Source organism: Poecilia formosa, unplaced genomic scaffold, assembly GCF_000485575.1.
Source record: "Poecilia formosa unplaced genomic scaffold, Poecilia_formosa-5.1.2 Scaffold234, whole genome shotgun sequence".
NCBI lineage: Eukaryota > Metazoa > Chordata > Actinopteri > Cyprinodontiformes > Poeciliidae > Poecilia > Poecilia formosa.
This window is the reverse complement of record NW_006800173.1, coordinates 10514-23152: the sequence shown is the minus strand read 5'-3', so window position 1 is coordinate 23152 and position 12639 is coordinate 10514. Positions and strand designations below refer to the sequence as shown.

At 37.0% G+C, this 12639-nt stretch overlaps 1 protein-coding gene across 1 annotated transcript; it reads left to right on the top strand.

Annotated features, from left to right (window-relative positions):
* The first annotated feature begins 1162 nt into the window (after positions 1-1162).
* Positions 1163-10155, top strand: chrna3 (cholinergic receptor, nicotinic, alpha 3). Its single transcript, XM_007568964.2, has 6 exons — positions 1163-1417; positions 1779-1918; positions 5030-5074; positions 6994-7103; positions 7594-8794; positions 8888-10155. The coding sequence occupies exons 1-6, from the start codon at positions 1357-1359 to the stop codon at positions 9014-9016; spliced, it is 1686 nt and encodes a 561-aa protein (XP_007569026.2). The 5' UTR covers positions 1163-1356; the 3' UTR covers positions 9017-10155.
* The last annotated feature ends 2484 nt before the right edge of the window (positions 10156-12639 follow it).

The window sequence follows — 12639 nt, the reverse complement described above, 5'->3', positions numbered from 1 at the left end:
GGTTGTTTGGAATTTCTCTACCAGTTTTGCACATTTCAAACATAAACTTTCTGCTCATTTTTCTTCACATTCACCATTTACCTTCACATCAACTCTGATTGGTTCTACGGTCCCTGCTGAAGAAAAGAAACTCCACAGCATTATGCTGCCACCTCCATGTTTAGTGCTGATGGTCGGTTCAAGGTGTTGTCCTTTAGAATCTAAATTATAGTGAGGTTTCACATTACAAACTCCACCAGAACTGAAATACTTAAGTCATCGACAAAACTAAGTCAGTTACAGTATTTAGTCATGTCACATTTATAAAGCTTTTTAATGGATTCCAATTTCTTAATCTAAAGTGTATATATCTAAAAAGGACTAGAGTTCAAACAGAATCTAATCCTGTGAGGTTTTTAGTCTCTTTAACTTTAACTACTGGATAATATTTGAAGATGTTGACACCTTATTGTGTTTTGTTTTGCTAGCCGAGCCAGTAATTATTATTTTTCTGTTCCTGTTTCTTTTTCTTTTTTTTTTTACTATGCAGGGCAATATTATTCCACATCTTGAAGTTACTTTTTTTTCTATGCCCACTAAAGGGAGCTAAAGCAACTTCCCTGGTCCTGGAAATTTTGAATTTATTTTCTAAGGACCTTAGAGTGTGTTTGATGTCAGCTGAAGCAAACTTGGACCTTCCCTTTCTTCCCCCTAATAGAGGACGCCCACAAAGCTGTTTGAGAAAAAGTCAGCTAATTTATTCAAAAATGAAAACATCCGACTTTAGTTCTGCATTAAAATGCAGCATCACAGTTAGTTTTAATTAAAATATGTTTTTCAAAAAATAAGTGAATAAATGACAGTGCGGCTGTGGGCAGCCGCACTGCCCACAGCTGTGCGGCTGTGGGCAGCTGAAGGCTGCCCACAGCACAGCGGCTCAGAGGCCTGTGATTTAATATTTAATTTATGATGAATGCATGTGAGAGGGAAACACAAGTGAATACCACCTGGTCTGCTGACAGCATAAAGCATTTGATTTGCTGAACCCAGTGGCTGGGTCAATATGCCAAATAGCATATTGACTTGAAGGAATTACCTTTTTTTAATTTCTTGTTTTTCACAAAACCAAAATCCTTCTTAAATTTCACACCTCCTGTTGTCTGATTTGATTCGGTGACCATAGCTTGCACATCTGTGTGCTGCGTGGTTCCTCTCAGTGACTGGCTGTGTGTTTTACTGTGCCCTGCCTCCCTCCCCCTGTTCTCCGGTTGTGTCTGCAGCTGCACACTCGCTTTCACTTGTTCTCCCTCCGTGTGCATTGCGGAGCTCTGCTGCCGTTGACCCCAGTTTTATTTGCCCTTTGTTGGTTACCACAGGATGGATAACAAATTTGACTTAATATTTCCTAGTTGTTTGTTCTTTATGTATCTGTTGTCAGGTAAGTTTTCTTTTATTTATGACATCTTGCTTACTTGTTGCATTTCTTGATTTCTGTTCATAGTTCTACATGTTGCTTTAATGTTTGTTTAGCATTTCTTTATAAAAAAACAAATTTTAATTTCTCGTATCAGCTGAACATGCACAAATTTGAAAACTTTCTTTTAATCGTAATAATTATTTAATGTAGTTGCTATTCATTGAGTGACTTGTAACAGTGTTAAATTTGCATTCCATGCACTAAGACCAAATTGCATGCAGGTAAAATAGCAAAATTTTCTTGAAAATGTATGACATGGATTTCTGCATTATGAAAAATCCTGCAGTCGCTGATCCATGTCTGACAATTTGCTTCGGTGCAGGAGGCACATGTTCAGAAGCAGAGCACAGGCTCTTCTCAGTGATATTCTCCAACTACAATCAGTACATACGACCTGTGGAAAACGTGTCTGATCCGGTCATTGTGCAGTTTGAGGTGTCCATGTCACAGCTGGTCAAAGTGGTAAGTAGCCGAAAAGGTTTTTCTTTTTCTTTTTCCTGCACTGACTATACTCCTTGTTATAGATGTAAATCACTAGGGTCAATAGACACAACCAGATTAACAAAAAAGGAAAAGTTATTTAAGGATTATTTTGTCTGATCAACGTCCCCATGTGTCAGTTAATCAGACACCGCTGGGATGCTGCCTGAGACACCTGCAACACTCCCTGCCAAATCACAGCAGTCCTCAGCTTATCCACCTGAGGGAAGAGACATGCAAAGACAGGGTCAGGCTGGCTGGCTGTCTGGCTGAGACAAGACGGGGAATGTCAGGTGTCTAAGTAGCTCTCAGTTTAAGCAGTCCTTCACTCTGTCACTGCCTTGTCTGATGAGCATTTCTTGTTTTAATGTTGGATTTTCCTCCAGTTTGTTGAATTCAGACGCTTGTTCAAGTAGGACGGGGATACTAAGGCCACTGATGCTGCTGCTTTTAATAAGAAAATCAAAGAACAGTTTAATCTGCTGTTCACTTTCACATGTGTCATAATTTCCTAATACCCAAAAGTGAAGCAGAAAATTAATTTTCATTGTTAATCTGTTTCTATATTAAAATATATTAATTACCCTCCTTAACTTAAAGTAAGTTAAAGAGAGTAAAGTGGATGAGGATTCATTCAAATTGCAATGCTTCTGGCACCTAAAGTCTTATTCCACTTTTTGTCAGGTTAGAAAAAACTTGACATCGGTTTTTGCATGCTGTGAAATTAAAGTTGCATGTCCATTTTTTTCAGTTTCTTATTATAAATGTCATATTTCTTGAACCATTTTTACATTTCATTTGATACACCAACATCAAGTAATGCATACATATATTTGCAAAGTAGCTTAAGCTCAGTCCATCAGCTTATATTCCCACAGATCCTTTATATGGATTTAAATTTCCACTATGATTGAGGCATTCTTGGAAATGAGAAAGCAATTAATAAAACCATTTAGTTGTAGCTCTGACTGAACGCTTAAAGTTAAGAATGTTCCCATAGCATGATGCTGCCATCACCATGTTTCACTGTGGGAATTGTGTGTTAAGAGTGAAGCTTTGTTAGTTTTCTTCCACATACAAACCTTTGCCTTTTGGCCTAAAGGTACTTTTTTTTTTTGACTCATCCTACCGAAGACTTTTCTGCTACATGTTTGCTCTGTCCCCCGAATGACTTGTGGAAAATTGAAAACAAAACTTGTCTTGGATTTTGTTCAACAACAGATTTTTTTCCTGCCACCATGTTTGTGGTGTGAATAGAAGACTGATAGTTGTCAACAGATTATCGCAGCAGTGATGAGCGTCTCTGCAGCTCCTCTAGAGTAATCATGGCATATCCATTAACAGACTAATAGTCAGTTAATGGATGTGTGTGGTTGTGCAATGCTTTGCCCATTTTCAGATGATAAACAAGATGTGGAAAGTTTTACAAATTGTTTTGTTGTCTGCACTTCTATCCTTGTTTTCACAGTGCAGCTGTATTTTTAATTATATTAATATAAACAGGTTAACTATATGTGCTAATTATTTTTAAGGTTATTAGTATAAAGTTATCTAAATGCTCATTTAAATCTTAGTTTTCAGATTTTTTGGTTATTATTTAACCTCACAATAACACACTATTTTGTGTTGGTCTATCAAATAAAACCCTGTTAAAGTACATTCACTTCTCATGCAAAGGAAAAAAAAAAAAAATTTTTTAATTAATTAATTTTTTTGCTTGGCAAACTATCCATGGGAGATGTAGAATATGATATAGTGCAATTAATCTCTGTTTTCCTTTCCCAAAATCCGTTTGCTAAATACATATGAAGAACCTTTCAGGTTAAAGACATTCATCCTTATTCTGGCCGCATCCCTGATGATGTGTCCAGGTGCATGAGGATGTTAAAAAAACACATTTAGTGGAGAAAGCCACTGAGATCCAGCTGCTGATGGATGACTGTTTTCACTCAGCAACACCTGCTGCTCCTAAGCCAGCCACAATTGGTATTGGTTTGCCCACACCAATTACCACACGCCTGTATGAGTTCATTCAGGCCATCAATAGCTCATCACCAGTGTTGCTTGAGTCATCATGCAACCATTAGGGAGCAGGCTCACCCATGGGACTGAGCTTCCTTCTCAGCAAATGCTTTTCCGGGAGAGAAAACTGTTTATTGTCCTAATTATGTAATAATTAGTTAAAAGTACTGACGATGGAGGCATGATCACAGACGCTTGTGCTCATAGCTCAACTTCGGACACTTTTGGATACTACATGGTCACATGAATGGTTAATGTTATGCACTGGCTCAGGAAATTGGTTCATTCACGGTCTAAGTCACATATAAATCCGTCTCATGCAACTTTTCTCTCCCCCCTCCTTGGTCACCCTGCTGCAGCTTAGAGTAAAAGTGAAATCTGTGTTCTGGCTTCGCAAATCCAGCTGTCATGCAAGTTATGCACCAGGCTCATTAGACTCAGGTGCATCTCTCTAAACCGTCATTTTTGGGGATTTACAAAAGCCTGACATTGCAGAAAGCACACAAACCAATCCTCACGGATGAGCTTCATGATCCCATTGTCAGGATTTGTGGGTGGTTGTGGTGAGGATGAATGTTGAAACCCAGATAATGGTGATGATGATGAATTTAATAATGAAGCTCAAAACAGTCCAGATTAGGCAGCACGGCAGAGACAAAAGCACACAGCTAAATACCGGTAGCAACTGACACAAAGACTGAACATGGAGCAAAGTAGCCTCATGACTAGACAGTTCGACTGAGAACTACTGACTACAAGCTACATACAACGAGGACCAGACCCGAGACAAAGACAACAGGTGGGCTTAAATACACTGGGAGGGTGATCAAGGAACGAGACACTGCTGGGATCAATCAACAGGGAAGACGCAGAGACAGATTCAGGACAGAAACTGAACACAGAAAAACCTTACAATAAATGCACAGAAACACCCATGTGTCGGTATTGTCACAATATATTGTGTTGCTTTTGTTTCTTTTCTTTTCTTTTCTTTTTTTTTCTTTCTTTTTTATTTATTTATTTTTTTTGTTTGCACTGATGTCTTTATAATTCATTCTGTCTTATTCTCAGGATGAAGTCAATCAGATCATGGAAACCAATCTGTGGCTGAGACATGTAAGTTTATACTCTGAGTGTGAAAGTAAACCATAAGCAAAGACATCAAATCTGGGTCCAGTCTGTTGTTTTACATAATTCTTTGGGAATTATTGATAGACTTGAAAAGGAATGGTATTGTCCAGTGCTATGATGGGGGTCCAATGGGGTCAAATTGTCCTCCTATTTAATGTAGAAAAGACATAAATCCATGTTTTTGGTCCCTAAAATTAAAAGTCTCTTTTAAACCAAAACTGAAAATGAAAGCCCAAAGATGACAATATAAATTGATTTCTTATCAAGTTTATTTTAAATATTTATTGGTTTTAATTGTTTATGTTTCTTCAAATCTGTTTTTTATTCATTCATTTCTTGTGGTGGATTAATAAAAAATTATTGAATATGAATTCAATTTGAATTTAATCATGCTGATGCTTCCATGTTTCTGTATTTCTTAATACATGTTTTTGTTTTATAGTAATTTTCTGTATCCTTGTTCCTTAGTTTTCTTTCAAATGACTCCAAAATGCTCCATGTATGAATGACACTTTACAAAACTTTCCTTGCCATGTATTGCCCAGACTGGAACAATGAATTATTTATAGGAGGAAGCTTTTAAAACACATTGATCAATTTGATATTGATTTAAATAGAAAAAAAACAAATCATATTAACTTAGATCTGGCTAACTTTATAATGTTATCAAAATAATTTGACCACAGCTTGTAATTCCAGGCAGTGAGGATTTTAAATCTAGTTTTTGTGACCACAAGCTTCAAGCTACTGCATCACATTAAACATAAAGATTAAAACCTTAACAAAATATGTTACAAAATTACATAACGCAAGGCTGTAACAAAATTAAATCTTGTGTAAAGACCGGTTACACAGCCACCTGCCTGTCCCTCCAGATTATACTTCTGCTGCCATGATGCATACTGCAGTGAACTAATGCAGGTCTCCAAGTCACATTTTGAAACACTCCACAAATAAGGCTCTGCTATTCCATTCACTTTCCTCAATATAAACTACATATTTCACAGTGACTACAAGAAAAACACAAATTTCAGCAACGAGACAAATTTCCCATGTTGCCCATCCCATTTTTAAAAAGCACTGTTGTAATTGAAAGAATTACAACAAAATTATTGCGGTTGTGGCTTCATAAGTCTCAATGGATTCATTGAGCAACAGGGCTTGAGGGTCAGAGACACTGTAGCAAAAAAAAGTCTGTAAAACACACAATAAATACACTTTTACTTTTAAATACACTTTTATTGTATTTTACAACAGAAAATGATGGGTTTTAGCTGAAGATGATGGGTTTTAGCTGAAGAGAATGCTTTTGAAATCAATTTCAAATGATAATCACCAGGGGAAAACAACTGCTAACTTCATATATAGATGTTCTGCCTTCTAAACCAAATTAGTTTTACTTGTATTTAAAAAATATATATATTTTCCTAAATGAACAAGCTTGATGTATTTGCCAGCATTAGTGAGAGACAGTTGTTTAAAACTGTCTGAAGCCTGGCATTGTGCAGCAGAACAGGCTGCATATGGTCTCCCACAGGATGTAAACGAGTGATTCCCTGTTGTATTCAGACAGTTTGTATTATTGTGTGTTAACCTACTTGTCCAATAAAGCGAAGTCTGACTCTGATTTCCCCTGCTGTCAATTTCTGTGAAGGACCATCTGCAGGAAGATGAAGGGTTTTTGCACAAAGCCATCAATATTGAGGTGGTTAGATATTGTATTGAGTTTAATTGGATCAGCAAGTCAAGTTACTAGATGTAAACAAAAAATATTAGTCATAAACAAAGGTGATGGCCTCATATATTTCTTTTTCGCTGCTCAAGTGAATGATGCTCATTTAAATTAGCTTTGATGTTGATTTTTTTTTTTTTTTACGTAATTGAAAAATTGTGTCCTTTGCCAGATTTGGAATGATTATAAACTCAAATGGGATCCTAAAGATTTTGGCGGCGTGGAGTTCATCCGAGTACCATCGAAAAGAATCTGGAAGCCAGACATTGTTCTTTATAATAAGTAAGTGGAAATTTCAAGAGGGGGTTATGATTATGGATATTCATTTGGGTGTATCTTGATGCTCATTGGAAAACTAGGGTGAGGAAAATGAGCATCAGACATGTCAACATTATCTCAGAAGATATATTTTCTGAGAGTTCACTGGAATAAAGTTTACACCAGATGTTGGAAAACACCCAATTGATCCACGCATACAAATAAATACAAATAAATGCTATGAGATGCTATGTGTTCATTCCTTTTGTCAATCAATTTAATGCAGAAACTAATTTTGATATTTTTTGCATGTATGCATTATTTGTGTTGTTGCAGACATCTGGTGTAAAGTCAATTATTTTACAAGTTCAACACTTGGGCTTTTTGTTTGAAAGTTTTTAATGTGACTTACATTCTATTCTATTTTTATTCATATGTCTATATTATGATGTCAGTACTTTATATATTTATTTACTGTCCACTCTCATTAGCTTTATTCTTGTGTTGTTAACAGTGCAGTTGGAGATTTTCAGGTTGACGACAAAACAAAGGCTCTCCTTCGCTACAACGGTGACGTCACCTGGATCCCACCGGCTATATTTAAAAGCTCCTGCAAGATCGATGTCACATACTTCCCCTTTGACTACCAAAACTGCACCATGAAGTTTGGTTCCTGGACTTATGACAAGGCCAAAATTGACCTTGTGCTGATTGGTTCAACCATCAACCTCAAGGACTTCTGGGAGACTGGCGAGTGGATAATCATTGACGCCCCTGGCTACAAGCATGATATCAAGTACAACTGCTGCGAGGAGATCTACACTGATATCACTTACTCCTTGTACATCCGCCGCTTGCCTCTTTTCTACACAGTCAACATGATCATCCCCTGCCTCTTAATCTCCTTCCTGACAGTGCTCGTCTTCTATCTGCCTTCTGACTGTGGTGAGAAAGTCACGCTGTGCATCTCCGTCTTGCTGTCTTTGACCGTCTTTCTTCTCGTCATAACAGAGACAATTCCCTCTACCTCCTTAGTCATACCTTTGATCGGCGAGTACCTCCTGTTCACCATGATTTTTGTCACCCTCTCCATTGTCATTACCGTTTTTGTCTTGAATGTCCACTACCGCACACCGAAGACACACACCATGCCCTGCTGGGTGCGACATGTGTTTCTAGGACTGCTGCCCAAAGTGATGTTCATGACCAGGCCGGAGAGGGACCCGGAGAAGGTGACGGTGGCTGGAAGTGTTGAGACTATTCATCCAAGAACCTGCGCTGTCCACTCTTCAGGCACTCTGCAAAAGCAGCACAAGCCCCAAGCTTTGGCATCCAGCGTTGTGTCGAGCCTGACTAACCGCCAGAGGCTTTTCAATAACACAGAGCTCTCCAACCTGAATAACCTGAGCGAAGACTCTGGTAAATGTGTCGCCTCTGGCGTCCTGTGCTGTGAGGGCCGATGTAACTGCTGCTGGCAGAAGAGATCGGGCAAACTGCCTTCAGACTCTGGTGGTGGAAGTGGTGGACTGGGCAGCCTGGGGGCCCTGACTGGCAGCACTGGTGTTGGGGTCAGACAGGAGAGTCATTGCTCCAGTTCTGAATCTCTAGATGGGGGAATTATGTCCTTTTTGCCTCTGTCTCCTGAGGTCAGGGAGGCAATTGAAAGTGTTAAATACATAGCAGAAAACATGAGACTTCAGAACGAAGCTAAAGAGGTAAAGAGTTGTTCAAATTATTTAGAAGCATTTACTGGAGGTCTTTTTCCAAATTGAAACAGTAACCATGTTTTCATTGTGATGCTCCCACAGGTTCAGGATGACTGGAAGTATGTTGCCATGGTTATTGACAGGATCTTCCTTTGGGTTTTCGTGCTTGTCTGCATCCTGGGGACAGCTGGCCTCTTCCTCCAGCCTTTATTACTCGGGGAGGATATTTGATTGAATTTAAGAAAACTATTACTCCACACTGCACTCTGCTCTCATATACAGGATGTGGCCTCTGTCTGAGTATTGGAAAAATATACGACACACAGTCAAGGAGAAAAAAGCCAGGATTCAGAGTGTTTTTCTGTTTTGCTATTTTTTTGACAACTTTACCTTGGATCTATGGCAAATAAATCTGTGGCACAAAGCATGAGTTTGGAGTTCTTGAACTGAAAGTCCAACCTCACATATGTACTTAAAATCATATATATTAAAAATCAGTGATATTTAATATAATTAAATGTCACTGAATAGTGAATCTAAAACTTGAGATGGCTGTTCAGCTGATCTGTGCTGCTCCTGAAGAATTCTTTGTCCTGGTAAGTTGGGCTGATTTTGAAAATATTTGCACACTACCAGACATTATAAAGAAAGTTTTGTTATTTACATGTTTCTGCACAAGCACTGAGATTTTTAGCTAATGGGAAGAAAAGATCAGATGAAAATATAGTTAAAGAGCTCCATTTCCCTCTCAAAATATATTTTTAAATTTTATTTAGAAGTAAATTATTTGCTTATTTGCACTGTTGTGACATTAATCAGATTCTGGAATTGTGTAACCTTTCGTAGTAAAATGAATTTATTTGGATAGTCTCTTTAGCTAACATTATGTATTAATCTGTGTCTACTTCCTAATACCACTCTGATTAATTTTATTTAAATATTAGCAAAATGTGTCCATTTTTGCGAAAATGTCTCCCCCTCAGAGTGAAGAAATCTTAGTAGTTTTATCATGTCAGAGTAGGAAAAAAAGCTACAAAAACTCAGTTCAGAATCCTCAAAAATAAATGTTAAACAGATCTCTATTCAAACCTTACTTCATAAACCATCTTGAAACTAATTAGCCACCATGGGTATTTGGCCATGATTTCTTTCATCGTTTATGTTCTGCACAGCAAAAGGGAACACCCACTCCTAAATGGATGCACAGACTAATAAGCAAGAAAAAATGTGGTAGGGGTCCAATAAATATAGCATTTTTTCAGAGTGTTGATGCTGCTTTCAGATTCAATGATGCTCTGAACAAAGAGTTATATATATATTTTTATTAAAAGCCAAAATGGTTCACAACTGCATTTGCAAAAATAAGATTATTAGTGAAAAATGAAGACAGTTCTTTGAATGAATTATTGAAAAAAAATTAAATAAATAAATTATGCTGTGTTTTCTTGTTTTTTCATGACTCTATGAAGATAGAGTCATATTTGTGTCAGAGAGGCAAGAAGTAATATTTTTGTCAAAGATTGTGACATAGTAAGCTCTAAGCTCTGGTTTGGATATGTCATATAGAAAAAAAAAATAAAACCAAAGAAAACAATTTATAGCAGTTTCAATCACAAGTAAACATTTCAGCCAAAAAATAAATAAAAACGATACATTGTTTCATTTAGTACTTAAGTATCCTTATGTATGAAAAGACATAAAAGTGTCATTTTATAATATTTCAGGCTTTATAATAAGCTTGATTTTTACAGCTATTAAAGCAATACTGTGAAACATGCACTTAGTTTTATATATAAAGGATTAAAATCCTAACAATAACAATGTGTTCATGAAAACCCAAGTAATGATGCATACTGCTCCAAAAGGGTGACATCATGTGGTCATGGGTTGTTAGTACACATCTCCTGACTTGTGATCCCATTGGTTGCTCCTTGTACAGCAACATTTTGCTGTACCATCTCCTCACATGTAAGCACACACGGGAAATGCTGATGTTTAACAACTAAATACTGTAAACTCAGAATGTCATGTTGATAAAATTGGTGCAAAAAGAGAGAACCTTTTTTTTCTTTATAAATTACTTTATATTTGACTTCAAATGAAAGAAAGAAAATGTCAACCAGAAGCACTTTTGATTGTGGTTTGCATTTGTAAATATGTTTAGTCCTCTCAAATTGCATGTCTGACAAAAAATTGACTCTAAAGGTCAGAGAGGTTTTTTTTTTATTATGAAAATTTTGTATCTTATTTTGAGCTTCTACTAAACATAAAAGGTATTCAGAGAGAGAAAGAAATGTAAGTGGTTTATGATTCTTATGTTTGTCTCTGCGATAAAGAAGTCTATGATAACAACTTTAAACAGCCTACTCAAATAGCCCATAGCACTTTGACGCAGTCAATTCAGATAAAGTCTCCTCAGTGCTCACTTGGCTGCTCTGTACGAGATCTTCCACAGATACTGTGTGATGGGTTTCAGAGGCTATCATGATTGTTATCTGGCTTCTGCCTTCTAAACAAAATTACTTTGAAAGCTCAAGGATGTTGATGTATAAGAGTCTAATTGGCTGTTGCAAGAAATGTTCAGGATGTACAGAGCTTTGAACAGCATTCATATCCTTAGCATCTGTACCCTTTCTGTCAAATTACAACCACAAACTCCTCAATGTAATTCTCATGAGATTTTTTGCTCACTGGGTGAGCAAAGACTTTGACCTACATGCAAAAAGCTATTGTGGCAGAAAGTTAACACTGAACATCTCCCCCAAACAAACTACACCCACAACAACCATGGAAAACACAGCTGGGGCTGTGGTATAGTGGTTGAACTTTTATTTATTCATAACTTGTTCCTTAAACATTCATGTTATTTAAAATGCTTTAGGTTTAACATTGCTGTATTGTTTAGTTTAATCTTCTAATGATGCAGACTAAAAAGGTACAGGTGTGTTTCAGGTCTATGTGAAATGAAATTATCTGGGGAGCTGAGAGGAGCTTAAGGAGAATTGTAAGTAAAGTATGCATTTTTTTGTAGCTTATCAAAGATGGCAGAAATGAAGCCGTCATCATACAAAATCCACCAAGAAGAAACTCGAAATGTCTCCCGATCCTCTCTACCTGCCTTCTTCCTTGTCACTGGTATAAAAGATGCAGAACTAAATCTAATAGAAAATCTATTGCTAGACTTGAAATTTTATTTCCAGAGACGCTCTCAATCCAATCTGACCAAATGTGAGAAATTTAGCAAGAAGAATGGGCAGTAGGCCAGTTTGGCATTCAGTGGTTTGACCATACAACAAATTTTGTTTGTTGCCAACAACGCTACCTGGGGTCATCACCCAGGAATTAACAGTAAAGGACACAGGTCTGGTTTTGCAATAAGCAAAAGACAGGTTTCAAGACAATAATTTATTATCACAATGCAATAATCACAAAATAAATCCAACTTGGCTTACCAGTGGGTACGACCAGGTCCTGGATGGTAGGCTCCAAAACAAAGAAATCAAAACAAACACCTGTGAATCAATCAATCAAATTTTAATAGACCCTTTTCACATGACATCACACAACCTCCGTTTTGGCTCGAAGCTGTGTGTCCTTAGTTCCGGTGTACATAGTAAGTAATGATAAAGTTGTCTATTTCATATATATATATATATATATGTAAAATGGACACATATATATCTATATATATCTATATAGAGACATATATATAGAAAGAGAGATTTAGATATTTATATATATATATGTATATATCTGACAGCATATGTTGATCAGACAGAACACCGGAGCATGGAGTTTACACAGTCTCTTGTAGATCACGATTTGCAAACCAATTTTCTCTGACAACAAAATCT